Below are 25,885 nucleotides of genomic sequence, written 5' to 3'. Positions count from 1 at the left end.
TTTCATTTTCTTTGGATATATAGTCAAAAGTGGAATTGCTTTGTCATACACTTGTTCTATTTTTAATTTTTTGAGGAACCTCCATATTATTTTCCATAATGATTGCACCAGTTAACATCCTCAGCAATGGTACATGAGGGCTCCCTATTCTTCACATTCTTGCCAGCACTTGTTGTCTGTTGTCTTTTTTGATAATAGCCGTGTGTGAAGTAATATCTCATTGTGGTTTGATTTGCATTTGCCTGATGATTAGTGATGTTGAGCATCTTTTCATGTGTCTGTTGGCCACCTGAATGTCTTCTTTGGGAAAATGCCTATTCAGATCCTCTGTTCATTTATGAAATCAGGTTTTTTTTTTTTTGTTATTGAATTGTGTGAGCTCTTTTTTTGTAATATTTTTTTACCTCCTTATCAGGTAGATGTTTCGCAAATATTTTCTCCCACTCAGTAGGTTGCCTTTTGATTTTTTTGATGATTTCCTTTGCTCTGCAGAAGCTTTTATGTTTGATGTAGTCCCACCTTCTTATTTTTGCTTTTATTACCTCTGCTTTTAAATTCGGACGCAAAAAACCATTTCCAAGACTGATGCCAAGGAGTTTACTGCCTAGGTTTCTTTCTAGGAGACTTACAGTTTTGGGTTGTATGTTCAAACCTTTAATTCATTTTGAGTTGATTTTTGCGTGTAGCATATGTTAATAGTCTATTTTTTCTTGCATGTGGCTGTACAGTGTTCTCAACACATTTATCAAAGAGACTATCCTTTTGCCGTTGTATATTCTTAAGTCTTTTGTCATAAATTAATTTACCATAGTGCATGGGTTTACTTCTGGTCTCTCTATTCTGTTCTGTTGATCTATGTGTCTGTTTTTGTGCCATTACCATACTGTTTTGATTGGTATAGCTTTGTTATTTAGCTTGAAATCAGGAAGTGTGATGTCTCCATCTTTGTTGTTCTTTCTCAAGATTGTTTTGGCTGTTTGGCATCTTTTCAATGAACCAGCTTTTAATTTCATTGCACTTTTCCGTTGTCCTTTTAGTCTTATTTTATTTATTAAGTTTCACTCGAATCTTAATTTGTTTTCTTTTACTTACTGTGAGCTTCATTTGTTATTCTTTTTCTAGTTAATTTAGGTGTAAAGTTAGATTACTTTGAACTCTTTATCAGTAAATTACAAAATGCCCATAAAACAAGTTTTACATGGACATTGAGTATAGTGACAGAGAATGAGCCAACGAAAAGAAAAGAGTCAAGAAGATTCCTTAAACCAGTGATACAGGACCAGAAAATCACAGACAAGAATAACTTTTCTTTTGCATATGTCTATGCATTATTTGTCTATTGAAAACTCTGTGGAGCAGAATACATGACTCACTCATCTTTGTATTAATATATCCAGTGTATTCTCCAGTGATAATTTTGTTCATCTGCTTGATGATGCTGTTTTTGACATTAAATGACCATCTAATGATTTCATTAAAAGACATTTCTTCTTTGGCTTGAGATATTCATCATGATCTTAGATTCCTTAGGACCTCCTGGTGGCTCAGATGGTAAAGCGTCTTCCTACAATGCAGAAGACACAGGTTCAATCCCTGGGTTGGGAAGATCTCCTGGAGAAGGAAATGGCAACCCACTCCAGTACTCTTGCCTGGAAAATCCCATGGATGGAGGAACCTGATAGGCTACAGTCCATGGAGTTGCAAAGGGTTGGACACAACTGAGCGACTTCACTTTCACTTTCACTTAGATTCCTGAGCTATACTGCCTTTATTGAATATCTGAGATTTATTTTATATAAAGGTTCTTTATAAATTTTCTTCAAATGTCAGGATTAAGAGAACAGAAATGTTTGCTTCTGAATGTTTATCCTAATTGATGAGCATTTTATAATGTGTCTGTTCAAACAAGAATAAACAGAACAAATGATCTCTCTCCCCTATATGAGCCTTTGAAGTTCTCTTTTCCCTAGAATGAAAACTGCTTTTTTTCCAATAGAGGATTTTTGTATTGTCATCTAAAAAAGAATTTTCTTTTATCAAACCAGTAACTTTTACATGTACATTGTTTTCTCTTATATGGAACTGTGAGATCAGCTTCCATGGATTCTGTTTTGTGGTTGGTGCTGTCAGTGGAAGGATGTCATTTGTCATACCTTAGATGAATAGCATCCCTTCCTTCTTATACCAAATAAGAAAAACCAAGTGCCTCTCTGCTCAGGTAAGATAAATGTACTTGGTACTCATATTTTTTCCTGTGTCTTTTTGGTCTTGTATCACTGGTTTAAGAATTGAGGAATATTCTTGGTGCTTTGTTTTTTATTGTTTCTCAGATCTTTTTTTTACTGCTTACTCAATATTCTTGTAAAGATTGTTTTATGGGTATTTTGGGAATTGAACAAAATTGCAATGCTGTTCAGGTCTGTCTGTGGTGTTATTCTACCTCTCTTTTCTGTCAAGTTTTCCTTCCTTCTTACCCTCGACCAAGTACTTAGTGTCCTTACACTTTGATTAGTCAGTTTTCCTCATAACTTGCCTACTCTCTTGGGCCAGTGTACTAACAACAAAACCATTCTCTTTTCTCCTTCAACTAAAACACTCATTGGTTGGTTGTCAAACAGAAAATCAATTTCGTTAACCACCCCCATGGAGCTAGATAAACATTTATGGCCCAATGTCTTATTCTTCTAGGGTGAAAATGAATATTGTGGAATACTATGCCATGTAACTTCATAACAAATTCATTAACCAAGGAAGTGACTCTATGATTGTGGTGTTCAGCCGTCATGAGGCGGGATACTGGGATGCTGCACATCTGGGAGAGACATGTAAGCTTCTGCATACACCTCCTATTTGTAAGACTGGTCCTGGTGGTGGTGCAAGCAACCTGGATTTTCAGTCCTAAAGTCGTGCATCTCTGTTCTTCTGCGGAGGAATCTAATGTCATAGTAACTACATTGTGCTTCATATAATATCATAGAAATTAGAGGTAAAGTCATTTTATTTTTTGTAAAAACCTTACTGATGAAATGTAAAGAATAGCAGCGGTAAGACTATTAGCTTCTCAGTAGTTTGTGTATAACATTATAACATGCTCAGTCACTCAGTCGTGTCTGACTCTTTGTGTCTCTATGAAGAGTAGCCCTCCAGCCTCCTTTGTCCATGGGATTTCCCAGGCAAGAATACTGGAGCAGATTGCTATTTCCTCCTCCAGGGGATCTTCCCAACCCAGGGACTGCACCCATGTCTCTTGTGTCTCCTGAACTGGCAGGCAGATTCTTTACCACTGTGTCACTGGGAAGCCCAACATTATTATATGTTCTAAATTTACTGATTTATAGGTATCTCTGATTTCAGTAAAGATGTGTTTATTTAAAGGTCCATGAGACATACCATATATTTAAAAATAGTTTGCTTCAGATTATTTTATGGGAACAAGTCAGTGGAGTAGACAGGATGTGCCTAGTCAGCATAGCATTTCTTATGTTATAGATATAATACTGATAAATATAGAAGAAAATCAAAGGAAAAGGTTTGAAATGTAAGATAATTCTAAGGAAACTATAAAAACAAACAGCAGATGTCACTGTTGCTTTTCCATTTCCCTTAACCTAATCTTGGGGGGTTTTGTTCCTACTTAATGACATTTTCTCTCTCATCTGAGAACTCTAATAGGTTAAACAAGTTCACCTATGCTAAACTTCTGTTTTGAATTTTGTATTTATTAAGATAATGACTATAAATCTTGCACATATAATTTATAGAGAAGATATTTATTATAGCTTATATGTCTACGTTTATTAACTCAATATTATAAATGGATAGAATAATACTTTTTACAATTATCATCTGATTGAGAATGGATTACTATTAAAATGAGATGTTATTCACCTCAGATATAAACCTGTCCTAATCTTATTTTAAATGATCAATCATATTGTTTATTCTCTTTATGTAAGTACTCAAACACGTGAGTGCTTATATGAAGTTCTCAGTTCAGTTCAGTCACTCAGTTGTGTCTGACTCTTTGTGACCCCATGGACAGCAGCATGCCAGGCTTCCCTATCTATCACCAACTCCTAGAGCTTGCTCAAACTCATGTCCATCGAATTGGTGATGCCATATGAAGTCCTACCTGATGATAATTTTAAAAAGTTTTTGCCATGTCAATACATCCAGCCAGTTGCATTCAGAAAATATCCAGTGAAAATGCTCCACATCAACTTTCAAAATACCCATATTTTCCCCATCCCATATTCTCTCCATCAGTTCAACTCTAATTTCCTATTACAGTGTTTCCTCTTCCAGCTGCTGTCTAGGATGTATAAACCTCAATTTCTCATCTCCCCCACCTTATCAATTATCAGAGCTTGTTGATTCTACCTTCTGTATATGTCTAAAATCAACTCCCTTCTTTATATTACAAACTTTAAACTTCATAGTACATAGCTGAAGTATGTGTCACATACATGTTTTTGTAAGAACTTGGATAATTTTTCAGTTTTAATGAAGTCCCATTATTTCATGAGAGAGAAATTGTGCAACCCTGGTTTTTATGTGAGAAGAATGAAGCAAGAAGTAGTAGTAGTACAATGAAAACTTAGGAAGATTTCTTTCTAACAAAATCTAATCTTATTATCATCTTTTATGCAGAAGGTTGAAACTTTATCATTATGTTCTTAGACTTGTTGAGCCTGTTGATTTTTTTTTAATCTGTAAAAAGAAACTTGGATAAGGTATTTCTAATGTGCTTTCTATTAATAAAATTCAGTGATTCAGTAGGAAACACTAAAAAATGATATTTAAGAGACCATTACTTGGCTTCCCAAGTGGCGCTAGTGGTAAAGGACCCACCTGCCAATGCAGAAGACATAAGACACGTGGGTTTGATCCCTGGGTCAGGAAGATCCCCCTGGAGAAGGGCACGGCAGCCCACTATAATATTCTTGTCTGGAGAATCCCATGGACAGAGGAGCCTGGCAGGCTACAGTCCATAGGATCGCACAGAGTTGGACATGACTGAAGTGACTTAGTAACCCACAGACCTTCAATTTATTTTCTCTTAAAAAAATGTTATCAGTTGGTAATTTTGGTAGCATTTATGATTTGCATATGTTTCATCACAGATAACCATTTTCTAGAACTAAAATGAAAGTATATACTGGAGCACTTATTGGAAAATTAAGATTTTTATAGTCAGTACAATAATGAATCCAGTCTTCCCAAGTGGAACTAGTGGTAAAGAATCCACCTGCTGAAGTAGGTGACTCAAGAGACCTGGGTTTGATACCTGGATTGGATCCCATGGAGAAGGAAATGACAACCTACTCCAGTATTCTTGCCTGGAGAACCCCATGGGCAGAGAAGCTTGGTGGGCTACTGTCCATGGGGTCGCAAAGAATCCAACATACTGAGCGTCTGAGCAGAGTAATGAAATGTGGTTCATCCTTCACTTAGAATCTGCTATAACTGATTAACAATTCAAAGAATTTAGTGATCTTAATTGAGGATAAGCCTGTGAATGTGTATATGATGGGACTGTTATAATAAATGATAAAAAGCAACTAATATTTTGGGATTTGTTATCTTAATTCTTTACTGAGAATATGATTAATGGTAATATTGACTTGGGTTGGAAAAGGAGGGAGTTCTGAGTTCTAATGAGTTAGCACTGCAAACTAATGCCATGTTCAAATTAACTATAAGGAATATATTCAAAGTTGTTAGGGTAAATATTCTTTATCACCAGTGAACTGGAATATGGTTCTCTGTGTCTGGTTTATGTACTATTTAACTCAGCAAGTGTTCTGTAAAGGAACTTAGAAAAGAGCATTTTATTCACCGGTGGGAACTTTGGTGCTTAGAGAAACATTACTGTTGCATGTTCCAGGATATTATGGTTTGAACACATTGCATTTTCAATATGTACCTTGGTTTGAAACTTGGCCCTGCTACTTTTAATGTTTTGTTTTGGTTAAGAAATTTACCCTCTCATAAATGCAGTTTCTTTAGATAGAGAGAATAATGCTACCTATATTTTTCAGGGTTGTTGTGAAGATCAGAGTTGAAGTGTTTAAAGTACTCAAATATCAATACATGTGTAAAGTGCACCATAAATTATTCACACATATACAATCATAATCACTAATGACAAATGTTTCTCAGTGGTCTATTTAGTACAAGACTTTCTGTTAGTTCTGGCAATATAAAAGAGTAAGATTTATGATTCCCAAACTCAGAAGCAATACAAAAGTAATGTACTAATCGGTACAGTAGTTCTTTACTGGATATCTTAATTAAAAAAAAATTTTTTTATTATATTTGAATTTCAAAGCCTTAATAAATTTCTCTTAATAGCAACTCCCTACTATCCCTATTCTTTTACCAACCAATCCAGTAAAGTTGAAGCACCAGATTTACTACCCTACTTACTTCTCGTCTTTAGACCTTGATACACAAGTGATGGGGATTTGATGGAATTTCAGAGTTTCACTTCCTCTCTATTGCATATCTGGTTGGGGTGTGAAGTAGCCCAGGTGAGAGGATGGTAGGTGCACCTCATGAAACACTAAGGTAGAAAGTAGACTGTACCCTTGGTGCATCTTGGAACGACTGGCTTACAACTTTTATTCGTGTAAAAAGGTAGAATTATGACATGGAGATCATTAGTCATAATTTAGAATATGGGTCCCAGCTGTCAGACCGTTCCATGAGAGTGGATAGGCTCCTTGTGGGTCCTGTGGCTTCGCCCCACCTTGTCTGTTCCCTGGGCCCCAAGTGCTTTTTATGACTACAGATGATTTACCTTTAGTTCCATCTCTGCCTCCCAGCTCCTTCACAGTTTTAGCTAATACACTCTGTGCTATCATCTTTGAATTCAGAAATGAAGTTACCATGTATGTCCATGTATGTATACACTGTTGTCTATAATATATTTTCATTGGTATGAATAACTGCTTGAATAATAGTCCATACTCTTCAATATTTTCTTAGCAGTCCTGAACTGGAGGTAAAGTCATTATCAAGTATTGTGTGTTTGTGAGATGGATAATGGCTGAAATGTGGAAATATTCCCCCAAATCACTCCCAACCACAATAGTAATGTTTCCAGCAAATTTGCTGAGTATTTACAATGTGCTAAATACTGGTTTAAGTGATTTACATATACCAACATACATATATTTTATGACAATCTAGGTGAGTACTATTATTATTTTGAGGATGAGAAAGCTAAGGCACAGAGAGTCCTAAAGTTAGTCCTGCCTGTGGCCCAAGTTCTCACTGCTAGGCGGAGTTGGAACTACTCCCAAGTTTTCCAGTTGTAGAGTCTACACACTTGGCACTTACACTGCCAGTCTTCTGGAAAGGCTTGTTTTTCTTATTTAGAATGGCTGGAAGAGAGGGGGATGGCAAAGATAACTTTTGCAGGAACATGCCAGGCTTTCAGAGCCAGAAGAATTTTTCCCAGGGCATAGTTGTGAAAAGGGCTTCTGGATCAAGAAGCAGCTTTGAGCAACTTGTAATGATGATTCAATAGCCCCAGTATGAACTCTATATTTTTGTTTAATGCTTTTCTTGTGATCTAACCTCTGGCTGGAAAATGAGTTGACACTATCAAACATTATAAGCTCTCCATTGAAGATTAGGAAAATACAAGTCAAACCTGAAATTCTTTCTCTTGTTCAAGTTTCTAATGCAAATAAGAATTCAGTTTATGTATGTAATAAATATTAGGAGTAATCCATACTATTATTTACTTTTAACTAAAGTCCCAAAGCAACAACTTTTGTTTTTCTGCAGCACTTTGGGAAGATTCTGATCTCCTCATTGAATGTCATGAAGTTATAACAGTAAAAAGTTCCTGCTATTTATATAAAATGCCTATGATGGCACTTTTCAGTGGGTGGTTGTAATATAATACCACAAAGAATGTCAATAACTATGTAAGAATGTAGAGAATATTTTTGCTTACTTTGCTATGCACCTATCTTCCATAATGCCAAGTGTGACTAGATAACATTATGAAAATTGAAGAGAAAGACAAGGCTGAAAAGTTGAATGGGCTGGGTGAGGACACTGGTGCAGATAGCAAGAGGGAAAGACTGATTTTTCCAACAACAGTTTTCTGAGCTGATGGGCGTATTCTTGGGGGGTAGCAGGGAGCGAGGTTGCAGTATGAGGAGAGGCAAAGGAAGACAGAGTTTCCTCTTTAGAATCAGCGCCATCTACAATGAAAGAACCATCCTAGTGTCTCAAAGCAGCAGCACGATGTCTTCTGGTATAGCAACTGGGGACAATTGGAGAAGGACTTTTGCTATGCAGTTGAAAGAAAAGAAACAGAAAGATGCCTGCCTTATAGAAGAACTAACTCATCTTCATGGAGGCAGCCATGTAGCTGTGGGGCAGAAGGGCGTTTGGAGTTGTCCTGGAAGCAGTGAGCATCAAGCTGCAGCATCCAGGGTGGCCTCCCAGACTAACTGGATATGATTGGCATTGCTAGAGGGCCCATATCAAGTGCACAAGAAAGTGACAGCAGTTTGAGAAGCTCTTGGATTAGTGTTTTAATCCAAGTGACCGTTAAGCCAACGATCACACCATTTCTACCTCTTAGAACAGGAGGAAGGCAATTGCACGGGTGTGTAAGTGTTTCAGTAGATTAGAACGTGGACTGAGCTTTGTACCATGATCGCTCTTCCCATCCCATAATTTCACTGATACAGTTTAGAGACATACCTGTTACCCTATGGCAATGGCTAATGTTGTGACATCTTACCAGCCAGTGCATTGGTAGTCACAGTAGTTTGAATAGTTTAGTAATTCAAGTTAAGGTGGTTCAGACAGTATAAATAAAAGCTATAATACTTTGAGGCTTTAAAATGTGAGTATTTTTGGCATATATGATGGAAAGAACAAATATTTAGTGTGTGACAAGGAACCAGAGTCTCCCTTGATACTAATTATCAAGGTATTTTTTTTAATCCACAAAATTGTGGAGTGCTATTAGGTAATCCTTCAGGTTTCATCCATACCTAGAGTTTTGGAGTACATCACACACTATGTTTTTTTTTCCTATGTACTCTGTGATAACCACTTCTTTTTACCCCTAGACATAAACTTTTATTGTTGCTTTTTGTAGTCTTTTTTGATATTGATAGTTTATATTTAAATTTTGGCTTCTGGCATTTGGCTCACAAACTAGTTTTTTTTTTTTTTTTAATCTTGTGCCTTGAGAGCCTTCTTAAAATAAAATTCAGTTTCCCTTTTGTTTTCAGGATGATTGCATCTAATTATGTAATTAGGATAAATACATGCAATCAGAAGCAAATAAAAAATATTAAATTTTAACTTTGTAAATTTTATTTTTGATAGTAAATACCTCATGGGCAGAGCTTTTTTATTTATACATTCTAATACCTTGCACAGTGTTATGCATGTACCAGGAGCTCAATAGTTATTTGTTGAACGAATGAAGTATTTTTTAAGATGGTATATGAGTCTCATCAAAAATATGCAAATTCTCCTGGAGACTAGAAACATGTTTGAGGTTATTTAAACCATATTATATCTGGACCAGGTATCAGCTTGGAATAAACAGATTGATTACATTGCTTGCTTTGGCGCAATGGTGACTATGAGTGCATTGACTGTCTTTGGAAGAAAAATGATTTTTATAGGTCGTAAGTAAGGTCAGTCAGTCATCATAGATTTACTGTGTTTCTGAGGCTGCTTCTTTAGATTTGATCTGGCTTCTCTCTTGTACATTTGAAGCTTATTTAGGAAGGTGTCAGAACAAACTGTCTCTTCAGCCTGAATTGTTAGCCTTGAGGGCAGGAACCACGTTGTTATATTATGTTTAGAGCAGAGCACAGGAGAGAGCTACCCGGATCATAAGGGACAGTGATGAGCTCAAGTGGGTGACCTGGTTCCTAGGCCTGGACACCATGGGCTGCAGAACCCACGTGCCATCTCTTCCAGGGTTTTTTCCTTTACAATTCTTGAAGTCTTATTTTATTTTACTTTAAAAAAAGTTCATGCCTGTAACAACTTGCCTAAGCATTTCAGTTTTATAAGCACTTAGAAGTCATACTTTGTCTTATTTGTGTTTTTATATTTAATGCTTATCAGAATTCCTGGCACATATAGGCATTTGATAAATGTGTGCTAAATCAAATTGAGTTGGTACCTTTGAGAGTGGATAATCAGGCACTATATACATTGAGAGCTGTTTAAGATCTAGATCCCGATTTTCTGTCTCCTTTCAGAGAACAGTGAATTCTGATGGCTCTTTGATCCTCACCCAGAATCCAGCCTGCTTTAGGATTGCCATTAATCTCAAGGCCATGGAATTGAGAGAAACAACAGACTTAGAAACAGGTAGTTAGGTTTATAATTGAGTTTGATGTCACCTTAGGTTTGTAATGTAAGCAGTCTGGGGCAATGCCTGGTTCTCCTCCACTTGGAGAAGTTTGTGCTGCTAAAAGGGGTCCAGAGAAGCTGGGAAGCTGGGAAGAGGAAGACTTAAACTGCTTATTAAAACTGGACTTTCCTCAATGGCATGTTGAAGTCTTATAAAACACCTATTTTGGTGCTTTTACTGGACTTGTTTAAACACATATTGCTCAATGCCAATATAACAGAAAGAGGAAACTGTGTTCTGACAGTAAAACGTTCATTTAAGAATAATGGTAAATTTATTGGGAACATTTCAGGGCTGAAGCATATTTGTAATTGTGAGATATGGCCTCAATTATTAATCAGCATGAGAAACCGAATAGAACTGACTCTGATATACTAGATTAATGGCACTTGATTTTGCTACCCCAAACTGAAATTATCACCCTCAAAGAAGTTCTCAGTCTTTTCAGTGAATCAGCCGCGGCTCTGTGATAGCCCCAGAACTGTGGCTTTTAATTACTCTGGCTTCATTTTACTTTCTCCTAGGGATGTCCTTGTGAAGTGTGGTGAGAGGATTCAAATAATCCCAAATTTGACACTTTGAACTAAAATTAATCCAGAGCTGTGGTGTATTTCTTTGAATTTTTTTTAGATCTGTAGGCAATGAAGGAGGGAAGGTCTTTTTTGATCACTTACTATATTTTAGGAATATTAGCCAAATGTAGGTATTATTCCCATTTTACAGTTGAGAAATCTGAGACCTAGCATAGTTAAATGTTTTGCCCATGATTACACTATTTATAAGAAGTCAGCCAGGATTCAAACAGCCTTAATGACTTCTAAGTCCATATGCTTCTCACTCCCCTAGAGATTTCCCCTTGAGTTTTACACTTGTTTAAATGCTTTCAACAATTTGTTCCTCATATGGCGCTTACACTGGTGTTGCAGTTATGACAAATTTCGTTTTATCTCATTAGTCTATGTTCTTCTTAATGAATAGGGTTGTATCTTTGTATTTTCTAACCACTGGCACAGAGCTTCTTGAATGTAAATATTTTTTGAATAAAATTGTTTAATAATCTGAGACATCGTGTACTACTTGGTGTAAATCTAGGCTTCAAAATTATTCTTTCCCCAAATTATGATAGTGGCTGGTAATTAAAAAGAGAAATCTTAGTTGAAAATTTTCACTTCATCAATTTTTTTTAACAGAGTAAATAACAACTTACAAATAGTAATTTATTTTTCCTAAAGGGTAGGAGAAAATATTTAGAGGGGATACAAATAATACACTGAGGTCTCTATCTTCTGGGAATTCATAGCCAAGTGGCAGTATATTATGGCAGAGATACTTATGGTATTTATAATATAGGGTAGGATGCTCTAATGCCTTAAGAAAAGATTCAAACAGGGTTATAAAAGTTTAGAGGATAGATGACTTTTCATTTGCAGGGATCAGGGAAGGATTAATGAAAGAGGGGACATTTGACCTGGAACTTATAAGGATGAGTACGTTTTGACAGATTTCAGGGGAAGGGACTCCAGGCAGAGGAAACAGTTTGAGAATAGCCATTGAAGCATAAATGTCAAATAAGTGATAATAAGTTTAATCTGACTAGAGTATAGGGCATGTTAAAGGTAATGAAAAAGATAAGACAGGAAAGGATACTTGGGGATAGAACTTGGGGCCCTTGTACAAGATGATATTTAAGTTCCTTTTTTAACAATTTCATGATCCTGTAATTCTCCGAATGCTGTGACAAGGCACTTGAGTTTTATTCAGTAAGCAATTTTGAGTTTCAAAAATATTTTGAATTGTGCCATCTTACCTTCATTTGATATTCTTACAAGTGTCACGAAGTGACACAATCAGAACTCTGCTTTGTAGGAACAGATTTAAGAAGATTATTTTGGCAGCAATGTGTAGCATTGGATAAAGTGGAAAAGGATTGAAGATTAGAAGTTAGAAGGCTGTTGCAATAATATAGACTAGAAAATGATATGGATTATACTATTAGACAATAATATAGATTAGGAAAAAGCATTGTGTAGATTAGAAAAAAAAATTGTATGGGTTAGAAATAAGGACATGAACTATGATGACATCAATGAAAATTAAAAATTAGAGATAAATTTAAGATGAGCTTTAGAATTATATTTGATAGGGCTCCATAATTGACTGAACATGTTTGTATGTATTAAGAGTGTTGGAGAGGGAGAGGTTAAAGATAATTTGAGTTTGGAGCATAGGGAATTATAAGAAAGCTAAGAACATAATGGCTTCCCTGGTGGCTGAGGCAGTAAAGAGTCTGCCTGCAGTGCGGAAGACCTGGGTTTGATCCCTGGGTGGGAAAGACCCCCTGGAGAAGGAAATGGCAACCCATTCCAGTGTTCTTGCCTGGATAACTCCATGGACAGAGGAGCCTGGCGGGCTACAGTCCTTGGGATTGCAAAGAGTTGGACACGACTGAGAGACTTCACCTAACAACATAATAGAATTAGAGGATTCAGTTGGTGAAGTCTATGTTAGATGGCATCACCGACTCGATGGACATGGGTTTGGGTAGACTCCGGGAGTTGGTGATGGACAGAGAGGCCTGGCGTGCTGCAATTCATGCGGTCGCAAAGAGTCAGACACGACTGAGCGACTGAACTGAAACTGAACTGATGTAAGGAAGACAAGAAAGATGAGTTTATTTTTAGTTGTGTTGAGTTAATGGCATAGAAGTCAAGGCAACCTATTAGGTTGGAAATTGGGAATAAAATCAAAAGGCTGATAATATTTCTGTATGTGCAAACCCTTAGTAAGGAAGGTTTAGGATAAAGTACAAGAGGGAACATTACTAAATTTTCAACACATCTGTTAATCATAGATCCTGAATGACTCTAATAAATAGACATATTCTAATAATAAAAAGACACACAGACACACAGACATATACACTCACACAAATATTCTTGTGTGAATAGCTCCTAATAATTACAACAATGAATGTAGAGTGGCTGTCTCTGGAATTAGTAAAGAACAAGACAGCTTTAACTTCAGAATTGATTTGGATAAAATGACTCCAAGAAGTTCCACTATAGGGCTTCTTCTTTTTCTTTTAATTCCAAGACCCTTCCTCAGGTCCCTTTGGTTGATTCATTTTCTTACTGTTAACAATCTCCTATAAGGAGATGTGGCTGGAACAGACTTTGTACTATCTTGGGGCTATTTTTATCAATTGGTGCTTGAAGGAGGCAGATGATTCTTCTAGAAGTTAGATTCCATTTTATTAATTGATGTCTACAAGATTCAGAATTTACTTAATTTAGGTGGGGCATAGTTAGGCCATTAACTTTCCAGCTGCATTTGTCTTCCAATAATCAACCTGAAATTTAATTTCTAAGATAGGTTTTTCAAACCTACCTTCCTCTCCTCCCTTTCTTTTCTTTTCCCCTTTATTTTATTTTATTTTTTATTTTTAGCAAATTCAATAAAAACTTTAATTTTTTCTTTTTTTAATGTATTTATTTTACAAATTACTTTGTAATTTGTAAAATACAATTAGTTGGAGGCTAATTACTTTACAATATTGTAGTGGTTTTTGCCATACATTTACATGAATCAGCCATGGGTTTACATGTGTCCCCCATCCTGAACCCCCCTCCCACCTCCCTCCCCACCCCATCCCTCTGGGTCATCCCATTGCACCAGCCCTGAGCACTTGTCTCATGCATTGAACCTGGACTGGTGTTCTGTTTCACATATGATAATATACATGTTTCAATGCTATTCTCTCAGATTGTCCCACCCTCACCTTCTCCCACAGAGTCCATAAGACTATTCTATGCGTCTGTGTCTCTTTTTCTGTCTCGCATATAGGGTTATCGTTACCATCTTTCAAATTCCATATATATGCATTAGTATACTGTATTGGTGTTTTTCTTTCTGGCTTACTTCACTCTGTATAATGGGCTTCAGTTTCATCCATCTCAATAGAATTGATCCAAATGTATTCTTTTTAATGGCTGAGTAATATTCCATTGTGTATATGTACCACAGCTTCCTTATCCATTCATCTGCTGATGGACATCTAGGTTGCTTCCATGTCCTGGCTATTGTAAACAGTGGTGCGATGAACATTGGCATACACGTGTCTCTTTCAAGTCTGGTGTCCTCGGTGTGTATGCCCAGCAGTGGGATTGCTGGATCATATGGCAGTTCTATTTCCAGTTTTTTAAGGAATCTCCACACTTTTCTCCGTAGTGGCTGTACTAGTTTGCATTCCCACCAACAGTGTAAGAGGGTTCCCTTTTCTCCACACCCTCTCCAGCATTTATTGCTTGTAGACTTTTGGATAGCAGCCATTGTGACTGGCGTGAAATGGTACCTCATTGTGGTTTTGATTTGCATTTCTCTAATAATGAGTGATGTTGAGCATCTTTTCATGTGTTTGTTAGCCATCTGTATGGAGAAGCCATACAGATGGCTTCTTTGGAGCCATCTGTATGTCTTCTGTGGCTACTGTTAGGCACGGTATGTCTTCTATGCCTGTTTAGTTCTTTGGCCCATTTTTTGGTTGGGTCGTTTATTTTTCTGGAATTGAGCTGCAGGAGTTGCTTGTGTATTTTTGAGATTAATTCTTTGTCCATTGCTTCATTTGCTATTCCTCTTTATTTTAAAAAATATGTTTATTAAATGCCTGTTGAATGCTAGGAATGGATTGATGGATAATTTTCTGTTTTTAGGGATCTCATAGTCTAGTGGGGTGGAATTATAAATGCACTGGTAGAGGAACACAAAATGAAAGTGAAATTAGACCTGGAAGTAAAGGGGTGAATTAGAAGTGGTTTTTTGGAAGTGGTGACATCTGAACAGAGTCTTGAAGATAAATAGGAAGTAGCTAGACAAAAAATGGAGTTTTGGAGTGGGAGAGCCCATTTTAGGGAGGTTTGAAGACATTCACAGATTTACAGTAGTCTGTATAGCTGGAAAAAAAAGGGGTGTATTTGGGGAATTCTAGGAGATGGAGTTAAAGAAGTTTGCAGTAGGTAAATAATTATGAGTCTAGTTTTCTTTTTTTGTAAGTATAGTTGACCTAAAACAGTATATTTGTTCCTGGTGCATAACACAGTGATTTAGTATTTGTATATATTACAAAATGATCACTACAATAAATCTAGTTACCATCTGTCACCATACAGAGATATTGTATTATTATTAACTATATTCCCCGTGCTATACATACCATCCCCATGACTCATTTATTTTGTAACTGGAAGTTTGCATCTCTTTATTTTTCTCACCTATTTCACGCATCCCCTTGCCACCCTTATTACAGGGAAAAAATAGGTTTTATTCTCTGTATCTAGGACACTGTTTCTATTTTGTTACACTTATTCATTTGTTTTGTTTTTTTTTAGATTCCACATCCAAGTGAAATAATATGTTTTGAGCAAGAAGTAAAGACCATAAAGGTATCCAATGAACTGATACTATAGGCATGGATGTCATACCCTTATGGTAATGGGATGAAGACTGTTAGGTTCTGAGGAAGACACTTAACTATTAATCAGAGGAAGCACAGAGGAGAGAGATCAACAGGAGGAGTAAGAGGCAGGAGAAAAACTAGAAAGGAGCAATGTAATGGAAACAGAGAGTTTAAGGAAACAGGAAGTGTCATAAGTGTCAAACCGGCAAAGAGGTATACTAAGAACTACAGAAAAAATTGAATTGTATTTTCATTACGATGAAATTTTCATTTCATTTGACCTGAGCAGTTTCAGTAGAGCAATATGGGCATGGCTGAGTTTGGGGCAGAATCATGTCCAATTATAAGGGGATAGCTGAGTTAGGAACAAAAAATGAAATAGTAAGATGAGAACAGATCAAAAGTCCTAGGAGCAAAGCTGAGTTGGGGGCCAAAATGAATAGCAAGTGATCCCAGACAGGAGCATGGTGGGAACAAAGATGAGGCTGAGAAAGATTCAATTGCAACCTGATAGGAGTTTAGCTGGCATGGCTTTAGTTAGGATGTCTTACAGCCACTATGAAACTTCTCACGCCACATTTCTGAGACATGTTTTCTACTAACCAACCACTTTACATCCAGGCTGCAGATCAGAAGTCCTAACCGATTACATGCAACTGCTCATCTGGCATTGAACAGAACTATTCCAACGCAAGAAGGCAACGTGTCCATGGGAAGAGTCCTTTATCATTTACTACACAGACGTAGGATTCAATAAGTGCGTGACAGTCTGGAAAGCATCATTTTGGTCATGGATCCAGTGCCACTGGAAGTAGTTGCATGCCTCAGCAATGTTTGTCTTTTGTGAAAGAAAAACGTGGTTGTAAACTGCTTGCTCAGAGAAGGCTTGCCGCTCTTGCTTTGTTTTCAGAGTGTGTCGGCCAAGGACATAAACCACGTTTTGAGGGATACTAATCCAGCAGTATTGCTGAGGTAGTTAATTTAGTAGGCAAGGCTACCGTCCAGCTGGATAGGATGTTATCTGACTAGGGTCTTGCTTAACCAAGGAAAAGGAGGTCTGGAGCAAAGGCAAGCAGACTGACTCCATACTTGGCTCACATTTGAGTCTGCTTCTTACCTACTTGCTCCCCTTAGTAACCACTTTCTCTGGTTACTGATCTTCAGCTTTGGTCTTGGCTGCGTTCTTAGATCTTCTGCCATCTGGGCTTGTTGTGTTTTCCTGTGAAATACTGAGAGCTGATTCTGATTCACCTTTTTGGATCATACCATGCATGTCTTATAAAATAAACTTACCTGGGCAGAAACACACCTTGTTACTATAGACTCGAATAAAGGGTTTTGCCTACTCTGACCATGAGAATGTTGGCTAAGAATCTTGAAAGTAAAAGTGTGAAAGTGTTAGTTGCTCAGTTGTGTCTGACTCTTTGCGACCCCATGGACTGTAGGCTGTCAGGTTCCTCTGTCCATGGAATTTTCCAGGCAAGAATACTCGAGTGGGTAGCCATTCCCCTCTCCAGGAGATCTTCCCGATCCAGGGATTGAACTTGGGTCTCCTGCATTGCAGTTAGATTCTTTACCATTTGAGCCACCTCAATCCAGTTGTTCATCTAGAACAATATGAGGAGCTCTCTAATTTAGAACTTTATTAAGGAACAAAGGAATTTCTGGACAATGTCTGATTCCCTAGTCTGGAAGGAGAACTTCAGTTCATACAGTTTAATACCACAAAGTATGAAACTGGACAATGGTTTTTGATATACATTTCCAGTTTCTTAGGGAAAACTCTTTATCAGAGAAATAGTTTTTGTTCTTGTTTGGTTTGAATGTTCTTATAGTGGCCAAGTTTAGCTGACCTTCCTCTGATCCTCGTCTGTGTGCTGCATATTATTTTTGCCCACTGTCTTCTGCCCAAGGGTATAACTTCTTTACTTAAAGGTAATTTTTAGAATTATTTTTCCAATGATATTATTAAAAATGGGTAATTTATGTTGTTCTGAAAAATGTTGCTGCCTGCTTTCTTCTTACCTCAAAGTGGCTGGTTGTTTTTGCCCTGTGTCTGTCTATATCTCTATCCTTTTGGTCTTTAATCACCTTTCCCACCTAGCGCTCTCTGTCTTGATCTTCATTATCCTCACTGAGGGGCTTCCCAGGTGGCGCTAGTGGTAAAGAACCTGCCTGCCAATGCAGTGAGACGTAAGAGACTCAGGTTTGATCCCTGAGTTGGAAAGATCCCCTGGAGAAGGAAATGGCAACTCACTCCAGTATTCTTGCCTGGAGAATCCCATGGACAAAGGAGCCTGGTGGGCTACAGTCCAGGGGGTCGCAAAGAGCTGGACATGACTGAAGCTACTTAGCATGCACACACCCTCATTGTGGTGATGGTTAAGAGCTAAGACTCAGGAAGAGAGAGGCTGGAGTTTGATTTTAGTACTGTCTGTTACATGCTGTGTGGTCTTGGACAAATCATTTGGCATTGATCTGCTTTAATTTTCTCATCTCTGACATGGAGTCACAATGATACCTACCTCATAAGTTGTTGTTGTGAGGATTAAATGAGACAGTACATTCAGAGTGCTCAGCAGAGCACTGGCCCATAGTAAGGTTTCAAAATTATTAATGTTTACTGCTTGTGTGCTAAACTGAATATGTATGTTCTCTCTACTATTAAGTAAAAACAAACTTCCATGACTCTTCCTGTCTTATATCATTGAACCTCTGCTTTTCTGTGGCAGCACCTCAGAGGGAATTCCTCTAACCCAGAGTATTATTTTTCATAATTTCACAAACTTGGCTTAATCCAGTACTTATTTGTTATCTCATAGTTTCAGTGGTCAAAAGTTTAGACAAAGCTTAACTGGGCCTTCTGATCAGGGTTTCACAAGACTGCATCCAAGGTGTTGGCTGGGCTGGATTCTCATCTGGAGATTCCACTTGGAAGAATTTGCTTCCAGGCTCATTCAAGTTGGTAGGATTCATTTCCTTGAAGAGGTATTACGAAGGGCCCAGACTCCTTATTGGCTGTTGGCTAGAGCCCTCCCACGGTTTCTTGCCACATAGCCTTCTCAGTACAGCTACTTGTTTTATTAGGACAACAAGGAGAATCTCTTACTCCAGACTGCTAAGATGGAATATTGTGTGATGTAATGTAAACATGGGTATGACATCCCATCACCTTTTACACGTTCTAGAATCAGGTCATATGTCTCTCCTGCACTGAAGAGAAGATGATTATTCAAAGTTGTGAAACACTAGGAAGTGGACATGCTCTGGGAAGAAGGATCATGTTGGGGTCTGCTTCCCGTGCCCAGATGCTTGAAGCAATGTTATAGGACATACTGAACTCTTCCATAACCTTAATCTTGTTAATTCTATGAACAAGATATCAAAATATGGTACCACACCTGGAATTTGTGGAGAAATATCATAGCAATGGAAAGCATGAATTTAAGGCATTTACCTTGAAAAGTACCCTTGAAGCTAAGAAGGTTAGGAAAGCTCAACAAATTTTGCAAAGATCTTTCTGGAAATAAGATAAGGGTATTGTGCATGCTTGTGCTCAACTCTTTGATTATCCTGGTAAGAATACTGGTATGTGTGCTCAGTTGCTCAGTCATGTCCAGCTCTTTGTGACTGCCATGGAATGTAGCCCACCAGGCTCCTCTGTCCACGGAATTTTCCAGGCAAGAATATTGGAGTGAGTTGCCATTTCCTTCTCCGGGAAATCTTCCTGACCCGGAGATCGAACCCACATCTCTTGTGGCTCCTGCATTGGCAGGTGGATTCTTTACCACTGAGCCACCTGGGAAGCTTTGTGGGTGTTGAGGTCAGAGCAAAGTAGAAAGACTTTGAGAGAGTTCAAGTGGGTAACATGATAACAGTTGATTAAAGTGGAGGAATAAAAAGAGTTGCTAAGTAACAGTGAGTGTCTAACTTAGACCTATTAGAATGAATTTGTGATGGAATCAGTGAACAGTTTCAAGGTGTTTTGTAGCAATACTGGTCAATCTGGAGGTAGGACTAGAGTTTAATGAGAGATGGGAATTGACAAAGAATAGTGGACATTTAGAAGGTGGGAAATCCTAAATCTTATTGCTATTGTAATTTGTCTTGTCTGGCTGAAGACAGACCATTGTCTGTCTAGCTGAAGATAGACCATTTCTTCCAATATTAATTTATTCTAAATATACAGAAAAAGACCCAGAAAATAATGTAATAGGCAACCACTTATTCCCAATCATATTTTGTTGTTGTTGAGTTGCTAAGTTGTGTCTGACTCTTTGCGACCCCTTGAACTATAGCCTACCAGACTCCTCTCTCCGTGGAATTTTTTCAGGCAAAAATACTGGAGCGGGTTGCCATTTCCTACTCCAGGGGATCTTCCCGACTCAGGGATCATACCCGTGTCTCTTGCATCTCCTGCAATAGCAGGTGGATTCTTTACTGTTGTGCCACCTTCGATGCCTGATCATGTTTAATAGATGTTAAAATTTCACATATTTCCTTCAAATATTCTTCTCTGTTTTTTAACATATGTGTTGCCAAAGCAAGCACTTCTCTTTATTTTTAAAACATCTGAAACCACACTTCCTAGTCAATCTTCTCTCCTTTGTTTCTCCCTTAAAGAAGTTTGAGGTTTGCAGTTATTATTGTATCTGTTTAACTGGTAAGTATGTGTAAGCTCTGAATGTCATTTTAAAGACGAAATTCTTTCCCATACTCATGAGCAAGTGATGGATATAAAGCAAGGAGGAAAAAACAGGAACGAACTTTGAGGACAAGGACTAATGCCCAGATGTTCTGTTGCACACTAATGTGCCCGATTTCAAAGCAAACATTAAAATGCTTTAATATCCATTTGGCTTAAAAGGTTAAGGGCAGGAAAACAAATGTACTCTTCTGTGGAGGAGTTAAACTGGGAGGCAAAGGGAGCTCTTGTCTAGCAAAGTATAAAAGATAATTGTTCATTAGAGAGTGTGAAGTCTGTTGTAAGTACAACCACATTCATTAGCCAGTTCCCTGTTTCCTGTCAGTAATGGGCATTAAGTTTCTCTCTGTTCAATTAGAATGAATTTTGGCTTGTGCAGTACAGATCCTCTTCTGGGTTTTTCATATCTTGGCCTTTGGTCTTTTTTCTTTTTGGATTATCACTGAGTGGGTATAACCTCAAGGCAGTGTATAAATTATTTCTTAAGTAACATGTTCCAAATGGAAGTTCTCAGAGAGTATAAAGTATCCATAGAATCAAGAAAAACACCCTAAACCTAAAATATTTATACAAAAGATACAATTAACAAATGGTATATTTTGCCAGTAAACATAAGCAAAAGCCAGAAATTTAGGACCTCAACAAAATTACTAAATGTGTTCTGCTTTGGAGATAGCAAACTTAGCTCACTTAAAGGACACAGGATTTTGACAGATAAGATTTTATATTGCTAGGTGTCAGGGTCAACTCTGGATTTAATGCTAGAGTCAGCCCACTCTAAACTACCTGGTTTGGACTTATTTTCTAGGGTAACAAATAGCCTAGCCTTCCTGTTTGATTATACCTGATAGGTAGTTAAATGTCCCTCACAGTAAGCAACCTAACTAAAGCAAAGGATGCAAGTGGGAAAGAAAGTGGGTGTGTGACTTTGGAGTGGTGTCATGGATGGAGATAGGTGAGAATGGATTACAAATATGCTTATAGTATTATATAATGGACCTTCAAAATTCATTCCATTCAAATCACATATATACTGAGAAGCTGCTTGTGCCAATTACTGTGCTATCCTTAAAAGAAAAGGCAAATATGTGAAAATTCTTACTGTTATGGTATTAATGCATGTTGATTAAACCCTTCAAGATAATAAGGAGCTTCATTCTTCCGGTAGAGTGATGGGTTTGATTCATGGTAATAGGCTGGATAATTTAGGGTATGGTTATGCCATAGAGAGACCTATAGAGTCTCTTGATTAGGTAAAGAGGGTATAAAAAAGTTATTTGACATGTTGAAAGACTCATTAGTGATCTTCCTTGAGGTTAGCCCTGTGGGTTACATAACATTGAAAAGGGAATGCCACACCTAAGAGAACTTCCGTGAGGTTGGACTTGTAACAGAGGGAAAATCCAGGTGAAGATGTTCTGACAACAACAGAATCTGATACAACCTTCTGATATATCTGTTCAACAGGCTAAGAAAGAAAAGGCTCTTAACCTTCATTTTCCCCTGGCATGTGTAAGATTCAGCTTTGTAAAGTATCTTCCAATGTAGGATTTCTGATTGGCTGAAGGAGGGTGACACTGGACAGACTAAAACTTCTCATTTCTCCAAAATGTGCCTGAAACAACCAGACAGTGAGTGTGAGGAGAACCATTAAAATCAGGAGTACTAGGCTTCATCTCCTTAGAACTAATATGGGGATTCCAGGTGGAAACTGCACATAAATTCATAGATAGACATATTCTCTGGAATGTAGAGAATTATATAGGACCCTTGCATCATTCTGTTCTCAAAGCATTTATTAAGCTCTTATTATATGCGAGGCATGGTTCTGAGCTTTGGAGATATAAAGATGAATAAACCATCATTCCTGCCCTCCACTGTAAGAACAGTTACAACAAAGTCATTAATGCTATCATAGAGGAATAAACAAGTTGTGGAGAAGACACAAGAGAGGAAGCACTTCACATTTTTAGAAAAGGCTAGAAAAGACTTTTCAAAGAAGGTAGTGTTTGAGTAGATGCTTGAAGAGTGAATTAGTTTTTCAGGGTAATAAGAAGAAGCATTATCAAATGAATAGAAAGCATGTGAGGAAAGTAGAAAGATGGAAACAGTCAGGAGACCAAGATGTGTAAGATATAATTTTTTAAAGGCAGATAGGAGCAGAAATTCCAAAAAAACCCAAATTTGTATACTCTACTCTGGAATTAGACTTCAACCTGTAGATTTGGGGGGCTTTTGAAGAGTTTGATTTCACAAGGATGGACAGTGGAGGGTAGAGGGGGTGGGTGATGACAGATTCTGGATGACCAGTTAGAAACATATCACAGTCATTTTGATGAGAAACGATGGTGGTCTGGGCAGAGGAACATGATGGGATTCCTTTCAGCTTTCTGACTCTGTGGATCATTGTTTTGTTAATCAAAAGAGAAGAGCCATCTTTGGGGAGTGGAGGGTGTATTCAGTTTTGGACATCTTAAGTTTGAGATTCTGTGGAACCATTGAGTGTAGATGACCATGAAGCAGTTGGTAAAATGAGCTTGAGAAGAATCATTAATGTATTGAGATTTTGGAGCCATGAATGTGAATAAGATTGCTCAGGAAGAGTGTGTCAAATCAGAGGAGAGGAGCAAAGGCCACGCCAGGCAATTCTAATAAATATTTAAGGTGGTAAAGAGAGGAGTCAGTAGACAGAGCTGAGAAGGAATTATGGGAGATATAAAAAGAAAAATCAGGAGGAAGTGATGCCAGGGAAGTGGGTAATTCCAAGAAGAAGATACTGGGTAATAGTATCAAATACTATTGTTGACCAAGTTTGAAAATGACACTGAATTAGGTCATCACAGGCCAAGAGGAGAGCAACAACAATTTTATTGAAGTGGTAAAAGCAGAATAAGATTGCTACAGTGGGTTGAGGATTGAATGGAAGATGAGGAAGTAAAATCATCATCAAATGCTCATTATGATTTAACCTTCCTTTGAAGGCAAGAAACAAGAGATATTGTAGCTCAAGGGGTCAAAGAGTCGTGGGATTGGACTTTTAAAAATAATAGAAGAAACTTGATACTTGAGACTTTGAGAATGTGGTCTGGTGGCTATTGAGCTAGGTTAAAATATATATGTATATATATTTTTGCTTCCCTTCTGGGTGTTGGTTTAAGGGTGTTTTAAGACTAGCTGTGACTTTGAAATGTCTAAATCTGCCTAGAAGTGTCTTGAGAGACACTTGAGACAAAGGGAAGTTTAGGAAGGAAGCCCACTGCTGCTGAGGCAGAGTGTGGCTAGATATATGAGGTGATGAGGTTTAAATAATGGCAAAGAGAGTTGAAAGGCTCTCAGTATCTTTGCTGACTCCAAGAAGCAAAAACAACCTGCCCTCCAGCAAACACATTTTCCCCTCTGAAATTCTGTCAAATAAATTCAGAGGGACATGAAAAAAATGGAAATATATCTTGTAACATGTGCTGATATGACTGCACGGCCCCGATTTCCTAGATTGTGCATGATGAATTTTAACACTATATCTGATTTCTCTGGCATGTACACTGTGTAAAAAAGCTTGTTGAGGTACAACATTATAATCATTCCAGGGAACTTGAGAAGGCATTGCACCAAAATGAGACTACAGATATTATATAAGCAAGAAGAAATCTTTCCTTCAAAAATGAAGGCACTTCATAATAACATTCAAGCAAAATAGCATCCTCCGAGGCACTCTGCACATTCTTTCTTACCGATGACAGGGAATGCAGCTTAGGTTTAGCATTTCATTTAGAGTAACACAACCCTAACTAGCTTTCAATGGGCTTATTTTTCAAGAACTGAAGTCGTAGCTCGTCATACATGTCTCAGCTTCTGAAATGATTGGTATCCCTCTCCTATCTAGCAGTTGTTGGAAGGTTTTTATTTAACCAGTGAAGAGTTCCAAAATAGAACTGTTGTCCTGAATATATTTTACAAACACACATTTCAGGCCTTTCCTGTTTAACTTGAAGTAGCAGATAAAAATCCCAAAGTGAAAATGACAAGATATCATAGTAACGTTGACTCACAAAGGCATGAGGTATCTATGGTTGCCCCTACATATCAGCTCCCAAGGCAAACACTGCAACTGTTAGATCTAACATCCAAGAGCTAAGTAGATTGACTCAAAACCTTGAGTCACTGCAAGACTAAAGGGACCAGGTGTTCTGGATAACTAACTTCTCTAGTTATTAGATGGCTAAATAGAATACGCCTTTATCTGAATTCTTGTTATCACAGAGCTTTAGAGATGTGTTGTCATATTTTATTAATTTAATGATTTTCCTATTGGTCTAAAAGCTGAGTTTGATTGTGGACTCAATTCCTGTTGAAGGTTAAGAGGCAGTTGTTTTCTTGATATTTTCCTTGGGATCTGTGCGTAAAAGAGTATGGCTGGTGGTTGCTTTTTCCTATTCTAGATCTTGTGATTGGTCTGTTCAATATATTTTCAGGCATCCTCCCTCCACCACTCTGTCAAGTTTATATAGCATTTTATTTTCAATCTATTTTTAATCCTCAGGTAGTTAATGTAGATTGGGTATTGAAGTTGCTAAAATGTGTAAGCCCTGGTGGCTCAGAGGGTAAAGCGTCTGCCTGCAATGTGGGAGACCTGGGTTCAATCCCTGAGTCGGGAAGATCCCCTGGAGAAGGAAATGGCAATCCACTCCAGTATTCTTGCCTGGAGAACCCCACGGACGGAGGAGCCTGGTAGGCTACAGTCCACGGGGTCGCAAAGAGTTGGACATGACTGAGCGACTTCACTTTCACTTTCACTTTCTGTGCAATGCAATAAGAGGAGAGACATATATTGCTGAAAAGCTAACTGCCTGGGGTTGAATCCTGGCTTTGCTACTGGCTAACTGTATGTCCCTGAGTAACAACTAAATGTATTTGTGTCTCACTTTCCTCCTCTGTTAAACAGGGATAACATTGATACTTATCTTGTAGCATTGTGCTTTGTATCAGTAAAGTACTTAGGTCAGGGCCTAGCTTGTGCAACAGTGATTGTTATCACCCGACATCTTTACTCGAGGTTAGGCCTCAGAAGGCATCTTCAACTCCTGTGCCATGGGAGATGTCTTAATTTGAGCTGCTGTAACAGAGCACCACAAACCAGGTGGCTTCAACAGCAGACATTTATCTTCACAGTTCTGGAGGCTGAAGTGCAAGATCAGGGTGCCAGCATGGTTGCAGACTGGTGAGGGTTCTCTTCCTGGTTTGTCGCCTTCTTGCTCTATTTTTTTATGTTGTGAAGAGAGATAGGGCTCCAGTCTATTCCCTTTCATTTGAGGAC

The 25,885-nt window shown here is 37.9% G+C and overlaps 1 protein-coding gene across 3 annotated transcripts in view; it reads left to right on the top strand.

Moving 5' to 3' along the window:
- The window catches only part of LOC145528800 (uncharacterized), a 159,313-nt gene that overhangs the window by 90,586 nt on the left and 42,842 nt on the right, over positions 1-25,885 (top strand). For 2 of the 3 annotated variants that reach the window (XM_081547773.1, XM_081547774.1), the window contains one exon: positions 2,689-2,825. In XM_081547773.1, coding sequence (XP_081403899.1) covers positions 2,762-2,825 — 64 coding nt within the window. In that variant the 5' untranslated portion in view covers positions 2,689-2,761. Of the gene's footprint in view, positions 1-2,688; positions 2,826-15,798; positions 15,853-25,885 lie in introns of all 3 variants that reach the window. The other variant, XR_014070691.1, reaches the window with a different exon arrangement.

Source organism: Giraffa tippelskirchi, chromosome 12 (genome assembly GCF_054371585.1).
Source record: "Giraffa tippelskirchi isolate mGirTip1 chromosome 12, T2T-mGirTip1v1.2.pri, whole genome shotgun sequence".
Taxonomy (NCBI): Eukaryota; Metazoa; Chordata; class Mammalia; order Artiodactyla; family Giraffidae; genus Giraffa; species Giraffa tippelskirchi.
The sequence above is the reverse complement of the archived record's forward strand: the minus strand, read 5'-3'. Positions and strand labels throughout refer to the sequence as shown.